General features: G+C 34.0%; 3 protein-coding genes across 4 annotated transcripts in view; all 3 read left to right on the forward strand.

The window, feature by feature from the left end:
• The first annotated feature begins 1,339 nt into the window (after nucleotides 1-1,339).
• On the forward strand, nucleotides 1,340-3,155 carry LOC100175410 (UBA-like domain-containing protein 2-B). Its single transcript, XM_002130918.5, has 3 exons — nucleotides 1,340-1,565; nucleotides 1,797-1,856; nucleotides 1,924-3,155. Exons 1-3 carry the CDS (start codon nucleotides 1,452-1,454, stop codon nucleotides 2,092-2,094), a joined length of 345 nt encoding a protein of 114 aa, XP_002130954.1. The 5' UTR covers nucleotides 1,340-1,451; the 3' UTR covers nucleotides 2,095-3,155.
• A 1,404-nt stretch (nucleotides 3,156-4,559) lies between these two features.
• LOC100185601 lies at nucleotides 4,560-6,268 on the forward strand. Of its 2 annotated transcripts, none has more exons than XR_003395791.1 (4): nucleotides 4,560-4,780; nucleotides 4,948-5,066; nucleotides 5,139-5,263; nucleotides 5,767-6,268. XR_003395791.1 is itself a non-coding variant. In XM_002131017.4 (4 exons), exons 1-4 carry the CDS (start codon nucleotides 4,706-4,708, stop codon nucleotides 5,857-5,859), a joined length of 438 nt encoding a protein of 145 aa, XP_002131053.1. In that variant the 5' UTR covers nucleotides 4,560-4,705; the 3' UTR covers nucleotides 5,860-6,268. The 2 variants fall into 2 exon arrangements, 1 of the variants encoding a protein (XP_002131053.1); XM_002131017.4 differs by having other exon boundaries at nucleotides 4,560-4,806.
• Nucleotides 6,269-6,828: 560 nt separating this feature from the next.
• LOC100187231 (synaptonemal complex protein 3-like) overlaps nucleotides 6,829-8,916 on the forward strand; it is an 8,013-nt gene continuing 5,925 nt past the window's right edge. The window contains exon 1 of the mRNA XM_002125167.5: nucleotides 6,829-6,978. Within this exon, the coding sequence (XP_002125203.2) occupies nucleotides 6,873-6,978 (106 nt within the window). The 5' untranslated portion in view covers nucleotides 6,829-6,872. The remainder of the gene's footprint in view (nucleotides 6,979-8,916) is intronic.

An 8,916-nucleotide genomic window follows, 5' to 3' on the forward strand; every position in this document is an offset into this window, starting at 1 on the left:
GGTAGCAGCGACGAGCCTTGACCCATTACCTAATGGTTACAGGCAGGCGCGCTAACCACAACGCCACGGCGCCTTGGTTCACCAGCACCTGTAAATTATAAGTAAAATATTCTTATTAAACTAGCATAAAATAAGTTTGTTAACAATACTTCCTTTTTTAGGCTACAAATAACATACCAACTCAGCTCTGATCACTTCAAATCAAAAACTATAGTTTTAACGTGTAAACATCTTGTCTGGAACGTTTTTAATGAAGGGTCGTAATAAATTTGAACCGGGTGGCCATTGTAATTGTTCTGAGCTATTGCGCATGCGCAATATCGTCTTGGCGCATGCGCAATAGCGCCCGGTACAAATATATATTAATCGGAACGAATATATTACGACACCGGTACAATTATATCAGTCGAAACGAACATATCACGACACCGACTTCTAACCTTATACCGACCACGAATATTACACCAATAATTTCCGATAATCATCAACAAAAACTAATATTGATGAAGTGTTTTTTTTATGTATTTGTAGGATATTGTTGTAGACATTAGATAACTTTTGTTATTGCGTGTAAGTAAATAGTTGACAGTCCCCGAACTGTGTTCATCCTCGCGTTACGATACATGAACCGTTGTACGAATAGTTTTTTTGTTTTTCGCGTTCTCACTTTGTCAACAAACAATGTTGTTATTGCCTAAATTGCGTGTGATCACATTCGCGTAGTTTAAGTCACGTTTTAGCGTTAATGTTATGCTTTAAAATACCACGCTACGTTTGAAAAGTGCTTCTTTTACTATAGTTAACGTAATTTTAAATATTGGTGAAAACAATAATAGCCATAAAATAAAACCGAAAGTTGTCGTGATCAAAAGTCAACCCCGTGCACTTAGAATACAAATAAGTTTGTAATTCGTGATAAAAATATGGTATAAATGTAACCAATAGATCAAATTGTACCTAATGTTAAGTAGTATTGCTCACTAGGAATAATTTATTACCTAATTTACACCCAAAAACAGGAACTGATTTATAACATGTGTAACAACCAGTCTGCAGAGTATGGCAGTACCTGACGAGATCTCGTGCGTGCAAGACGGTTATTTTTCGCGTGCGCGCATGCTATTATTAAAAATCTGCGTGCAAAGCATGTACATTTTCAAGCCACCTTAGGAAATCCTACTTAATTTAATACGTATTTTTTCTTTGTTTAATTAATTGGCGTGCATGGGACAAATTATGGCGTGCATCACCAAAAGTCTGTAAAAAAATCGCGTGTGCACCTGCCATACTCTGCAGTCTGGTGTAACAAGGTATAGCTATAATATGTTTAAGTTGTTGTAAATGAAAAATATACAATTTCAGATTTGTGTTGCTTCCTGCAAAACTTTATTTTATAAAAGAACGACTTTTTATTCTGTCAAATCTGCGTTTGTCCGACCAACACGCTCACCATGGATGATGTAAACTTAAAACATGAAGTAATGGTGAATCAATTCGTTCTGGCTGCTGGCTGCTTGTCACATGAAGCAAGGGAACATTTAAAATCTACACATTGGCACTTCGAGGTGACCAGTTGTGCTACGTATGGGCTACCTAAATAAGCAACTGTAGTTAAACAATGGTTATCCCATTAGAACAAACTACAAAGTAAAAATATATTTTTTAAACATACACATTTTTTAGCAAAGTTAAAGTTAAACTTACAAAACTGATTGTGTTATGTTTATTTTTTAGTGTGTTTATTTATCTATATAATTGAGTGTGTCTGTTATCCATAATATTAATTTTATTGACAGGCTGCCCTAAGTCGATACTTTCAAGAATCTGGAATACCTCAACAGCATAACCAACACCCTGTAAGTTATATTTTATAATTTCGATTTTAAGGTTTTATGATCTTGTACTTAAGTTTTTGTATTTTAGTTTTGTCCGCCAACCAATACACCAGCTACACCACCTGCATTTCCTGAAGCATTGCTCGCATTTTCAAAAATGCAGACTGGAGAGAAACAGCAGCAGAATCCTCCAACTAGCAATGCACAACAGACCGGTTCACAACAGATCGGTTTTATGAAAGTAAACACAAGCAGCTGAAAACTATGTTAAATAACAACTGCCAAATATTCATTCTTCTTATGTTTAGTTTGAAGGATTCACTACATACTTTTTGCTATTGGTAGTGCAGCTAAGTTTGTTCTATTTGGGTTTCATTGTCAGGAGACATATTTGTTAGTAGATAATAACTGTATTTATTGTTTAGCTTATTATGTGCTGAAATTTTTCTTTATCAAATGTAACGAAGGCACTGTTTAAGTTAGCCGCTCTTAGGTTGTTGTGAGTAGAGGTTGACTACAAATGATTATTTTTTTCAACAATCTAGTTTATTGCAATGAGTTACGTTTTTTCGAATATCTCCTTTTAAAACTTATTTTATAATTTTTTTTGCTTTCCAATAGAAAAAAGCAAATTACCATAAAGCACACCTATGCGTTAACATATTAATAACACTGACTCAGAAACTTTTCTTTGATTAAGCCCTGTCACCAACATTGTGTTGTTGTAAGCTTTTTCCAAATCATGAAAATTCACATTGGAACTCACAGTTTACCAAGAAGCTGGTGTTCTTGATCACACTTTCATCTAAAAGCTTGGTCCTTAAAGTCTGTATGTTTTACTTAAACACAACTGGCGTAATATTAATACTGTGCTGTGGTACAATTGCAACTTCTAATCTATAAATTGCCTAACAAATTTATTTAAGCACACAATAATTGATTCTGAAATGTAATAATGAACCCACTTTATGAAAATATTTTTTATAATGTTTTATTCCCTAACACAGTTTTACTGTTTAACGGAAAAGACACTTTGATGTTTTTGCCAATTAGATTTACAAACGATTTGTCAACTTTTTTGGTTAACTTTGTACACCAGTCTTCATGTGTTAACAATTTACAAGTATATTAATGGCCATTCCATCATGCAAATGGCCAAATACCATTACTTTATATTTAAGTATAATCTATATGCATAATACAGCTAGGTTCAGTGGTCTCTAATACAAAAAACAAGCATTCAGGAATATCTTTGCATGTCGAAAGTTATCTTTTATTTGCATGTAGTGTCTAACATAATACACAAGCATTTTGATGAAATCTAGCTTCAAAAAACTCAACCCCAGCAACCATATTAAAAAAACTGAACAATAGTATACTGTTTAAACAATTTAAACAGCTTGATCATGTTTTTAAAAATGGTATTCTAAGCAGTCTTTGAGGTGCAATGAAATGAGATCAATGATGTTTGGAAGAAAAGTTAAGGGACATCACGAGCATGAGGTACCCCAGGATGGTAACATTTTCTGCCTTCCAAACATTGTACGGTATACAGCTAGATTTGTGTAAATTTCGGGAAAATTATCGTTTAATTGTTTTTTTTGTTGTTAATTCCCCGCGTTAGGCATACGTATGCAGCCGTATTAACAAACCACACATGCAATGCGAATGAATTCCCATTCAAATATTTGTGTTTTGCCAGTGTTACGCTTGAATGAAATACAAAAACCGACGAAGCGCAGCATTTTTTTTGACACAGCAGAAGCCAGAAGACGAAACTGGAGGTTATTTGCTAACCTTCGGTAACATTACAATATAGAATACTAATTTACTGTAAAGTAAGCTTATTTCGCCAATAACAACAGTTGTTGGTTTCTATCTTTTTTAATTCTCAGTATATGACGATAAAGTTTAATGCCTGTCAACTATAAAAAAAACAAGCGGCTGAATTAGGTAGACCCAGAGTCCGTAATTAAACATGTTTATATACGGACTCTGGGTAGGCCTACATACTTTAACACATTTTTGGCAATAATTCTGTTAACAATTTTGATTGACCTCTATTATAAAAGATAATGCATTTAGTTTGTATTCAAGTGTAAAAGTTCTAATGTTTACCATGTATTCCAGGAAATAACAGATTAAAAATATTGGGAGAATACATTGGTCAAGTGTACCATTAGTTGTGATTAACAAGGTATTGTTGAACCATGGTTGAGGAAACCCATTTTTCTCCGCTCTTGGATAGGCTGAAGAAAGGTCCACGTTTCCGTACACGGCTCAACTACAAAACCAACAAGGTCACCACCATGCCTCCAACAATTGACCCAAAAAATTGGTCCGAAATCACTCCGGAAGAACTGCGGCGGCATAATCAGAGAATGGAACTCAAGGGAAGACTGCGAAGAGAGTACTGGACCAAGGCATACCACCCACAGCATGGGAAATGGTTTAATCCCGCTATTAGTGATCCACAAGTTATCAGGCACACATGGGTGAATAGTGTCTGGCACATCTCTAGCTCAATGAAAGCAACTCCAAAGCTTGTACTAGCCATGATTGGTGCTTGGAGTGTTCCAGTCTTGTATGGTATTTATGCTTTCAGTAGTCCAAAGTTTCTTGATAGATACAAATCTGTTGTTGAATCTTAAAATATAATTTTGAACCGAATTTTCTTGTAGCATGGAATAAAATTCATTTCTTTATGAACAAGTTCATTGCTGTAATGTTTATAATGTATTTTGGTGTTATCTGAAATTTTATATTGTTATTTCAATTGGTTCTCAAAACTAAATTTCTCTTGTGTGATTAACTAATAGCTCTGCATATTAGGCAAATTATTGAAACTTTGAAAAAAGTTTCCAAAATCAATGTCACAAGAGTCTGGAGCATCGAAAGTACTTCAAAGAAAAAACAAGTTAAATCAACAACAGGCGAAACCTAAGGTGTGGCAGTATGTTGGATACAAAAGGTGTATTAATAGAAGTTAGTAGTTTCTTTTATACAATGTAGACATGCTAATCTGCTTATTTGCATGTATGTTTCGAACCATTTAAAATCTAAATGTCAATTTTTGTGTAAATAGTCATATAAATACGATTTTGATTTATAGTATTCTTGAGACTGCGACATGTCAGCGAATATATTCAATCAGTGGCAAGCGAGATGATATCTCATTGTTTTATGTTCATGGAAACTTCTATGCTATCAATGCAACTTGTCCTCATGCAGGTAAGTTTTTAAAACTAGGTTTTGATTTATATAACATGTCTAAATGTGTCAATACATATTTGTGTTATTTAGGAGGGCCACTTGATGTAATTGTTGATTTGGAAGACTTGGTAAAAAGGGAAGAACCCCATGTTATTTGTCCATGGCATCATTTTTCCTTTAATTTGTTAACTGGAAAGGCAGAGGAAGGATTAAAGGTAATTAATGGGTTAATTTGGTTTTGGTAAAAATAATTTTTTTGGGTTAAATCTTAATTCACTTAGTAATTACTGGCCATATATATATATTACTTTATAGAAAAAGTAGAAATAAAATGAGTAGAATACTAATTCCCCATTTCATATCAATCGTAAATAAAGTATTTGCACCACTGGATTGTAAGATAAACATAATAAATTCACAACCCCATCAAACAGTTACCGTTTAAGTGGTTATGCTATATTCTTTTACACTTAATTATATTTGAACCATTATTTTAAGGTGAAACATCATATGGTTACTAACTTACTATTGATTCTTCAAGTTGTATAATTACGGCGTAGTTATTGATAGGTATTTAAATGGTAGCAAGGTAAATTTGCCTACTGTAAGTTTTCAGTTCAACACATTGTCTGGAGTTGTCAATAGGGCTCTGCTCGTTTGTTTACTGTATTGATTATGTTAAATGAATGGCTCTCTAAACTTAAAGGTATATTTTTAGGCTGAAACCTACCAAGTCAAAGTAGATGGTGAGAAAGTGTATGTTTTTCACAGCTACAAACTGTCTGTCAAGCCATTTGAAACTGAAATTTGAGAAGAATGTTTGTGGCATTTTAATCTGTTTTATTTTATATTTGTTGCTGTGACATTTTCTTCAATGATGCTAATTCATTATTGCGTTTCTGGTAATTTCTTCAAATAAGTAACTGTAGTTTGTTATTTAATGTCAACTATGTCTTATGTGGCTATGCATGTTCATCACTGTTGGACCATAGATATCTAAACATATTTTTAGGTATCACGCCAATACATGTTATTCGTATCGTGCTAATACATGTGATATATATTAAGTTATATGCTATAATAGCATTGGTTCAACCATGTTATACTTAGCGTGTCATTCATTTAGGGCCAAGAACATATTTGCATTGTAATCCGAACAATGTTATACATGGAACTTCTAAAAAATGGTGGTGCAATATAATAAATAAACAAACAACTTATCGATATGCTTGATTCCAGTGGAGAACCCATAAAAACAAGACTCTGGGTCTGTGCCTTACGTTAAAAGACACCAATCGTGCAACCGACCCTTTTGCGTCCAAAATTAAGAAAAATCGATGATTATTGCAACTGGCTATGCAGAGTTTGTGCTTTTTTTGGAAGTTATCTTTGGTGGGAACACGTATATTAGGTTACATTTACCTTAGCATATATTATACGATATACCAACCCTGTATACACCAAAACAATTGAAACTAGAAACGCGAAATTTGGATTACCTGGTATTTCTATGGTTCTGCTATATTGTTGCCCACATATCATAGGAAATAGTAAAACATTTTCCCGCCCAAATGTGTCAGTTGTTCAAAAAATGATTAAAATTCGCGAGTGGCATTTTTATAGAAACGGTGCTTCTTAGAAAGTTATTCAACTACATTGACAATTTACATTAGAAAGTGATAGCATTCTTGAATCATAATACTTATTAGAAGATGGCAATTATCGTTTTCGACGAATACGTAAAATTATAAATATTAATAATAAATTTAATAAAATAGCAGGTTATCTTTATATTAATAGAAATTAACATTTATCTGCCGAACGATGCCTAGAAAATCTAAAGAATCCAAACCAACATTTGAATATGAACAGGACTTCATGGAAGGAATGGAATCAGGATCCGAACCTAAAGAAGCAATCATTTGTGAAGGTGAACCAAGTTTTAGTTCTGTATTAAAGAGGTTATTGCCCAAAGTCTATCTGCAAATATAGCAGTTTCGTTTTTGAGCATGCCCTCAAACAAATAGGAGTTGTGCGGCGCAGTCCAGTCTGCAGAGTATGGCAGTTCCTGACGAGATCTCGCGCGTGCAAGACGGTCATTTTTCGCGTGCACATGTGCTATTATCAAAAAATGGTACATTTCCAAGCCACAATTCTCAGATCCGGGTTGACGTCATAATGCGTATTGTTATTTGAACCTGCAGCCTTAGAAAAACGTAAACAAACAGAGATTAGCATTACCTAACATTGTGAAACTAGTAAATACGCTCGATTTTGATGCAAAAAGCTAACCTAACAGGATTTTACTTACTTGGTACGACTTAAGTTATAAACAGGGGTGTTTTAAACTCTTTGTTTGCTGGATACTTATCGCGCCTGGCGCCCTCTAAGCATTTGTAGTCCGCGGTTGCTTTTAAGGTTTGAACTTTGAGCTGCTTGTTTATGTATTTGTTCTTTTCTTACTTACTTATCGCTGCATAATAGTAGTAATCTACGAAGGCAGTTTGTGCCGTGTACCTTACGATTACGCTGTGTATAGTTGACGTTATGTTTACTTACAGTTTCACCTACAATAAAGTGGAAAGGGGACATTTTTTATAAAGATAATTTTTGAAGATCAAAGCTTTAGTCAATTTTATTTGTTGGCAGTTGTAAACAAGAATGGTTCTAATAAAATTATCTTGTTTTGATGGTTATTCTTCTTTTTATACAATTTTTATTTCATAGCAAATGCACTAAAATAGGCTCAAAAAAATGGTCACTCAAAAATTCTGGTCATGTCAGATAATGAAGTTGAGAGCTGGCCCATTGTGCCTTGTAAATGATATTGAGATGTACACTGGCAGTGGTACTGCCATTAAAATTGATGCTATAAGATTCTCTCTGTAACCCTGAACCTGGTACAAGATCTACAACATCTGTTGATAACGACAAAACCCTCAAGCACTGGAAGAGGAAGATGTGACTAGAAGTCAGGATAACCATTGTAAAATTGCCAAAAAACAAATAGTTCATCTGATGTCTCTATGTTATAGAGCAGAACCAATTTGAAGCTACAAATAAAGAAGTCTGAGCAAAACTGCACAACCAACAAGTGATGTGATGTACAATGAGAGGTTCGAAGATTTCTCCCGGGGATTATACTCTTAGTTGGACTGTTTAAATACCCATAACAAATATTTTAGGCAATGTAACTGTAAATATTTTCTATTTATTAGCAACATGTTCGCGACTTTGCTAGATCATGATTGTGACAATAAAAATGTTTTTGCTAAAATTGTTTGTACATGTACTAAATACAGGTACTTTAGTTATAAAACGCCGGCAGATTCGTAGTGTAATGATCATAGGCGGAGAACTTTTAAAATGCCAGGGTATGCCAAATATTTGCGTCATAGTACCAATAATATTTTAGCCACCAACAACAACAACAAAATGCACTGTTGGCAAACTGTTTGTGTCTTTTAAGCTATATTTCAAGCTATAGAATCGTCCGTGCAGTTTTAAAACAAAAGAAATAAAGTAATTCCCGCCGATCGCTATTAGACAACGAGCCTAAAATACTGAGACGCCATCCAATATAAATATAACATCACGAAAGTTTTGTGCTGCTGTTGAACATTAGAAGTCATTTTTTTTATAAATCTTGTGTTTGTGGGGTCTTTGTATAAAACGTTTGTAAATCGCTTTATTAAAAACGCTTGTAAATCGTTTTTATTAAAACGTTTGTATATCGTATTATTAAAAACGTTTGTAAAACGTTTTTATGTGTTTGCCAATATAGGCTTTGCCTGTTTCGTGGGTTAACCATTACGTTTGATTTAACTTTCACGAGAGGAGTGAGTTCTGTAATATACGCAGGACATTT

Source organism: Ciona intestinalis, chromosome 3 (genome assembly GCF_000224145.3).
Source record: "Ciona intestinalis chromosome 3, KH, whole genome shotgun sequence".
In the NCBI taxonomy this organism is placed as follows: Eukaryota; Metazoa; Chordata; class Ascidiacea; order Phlebobranchia; family Cionidae; genus Ciona; species Ciona intestinalis.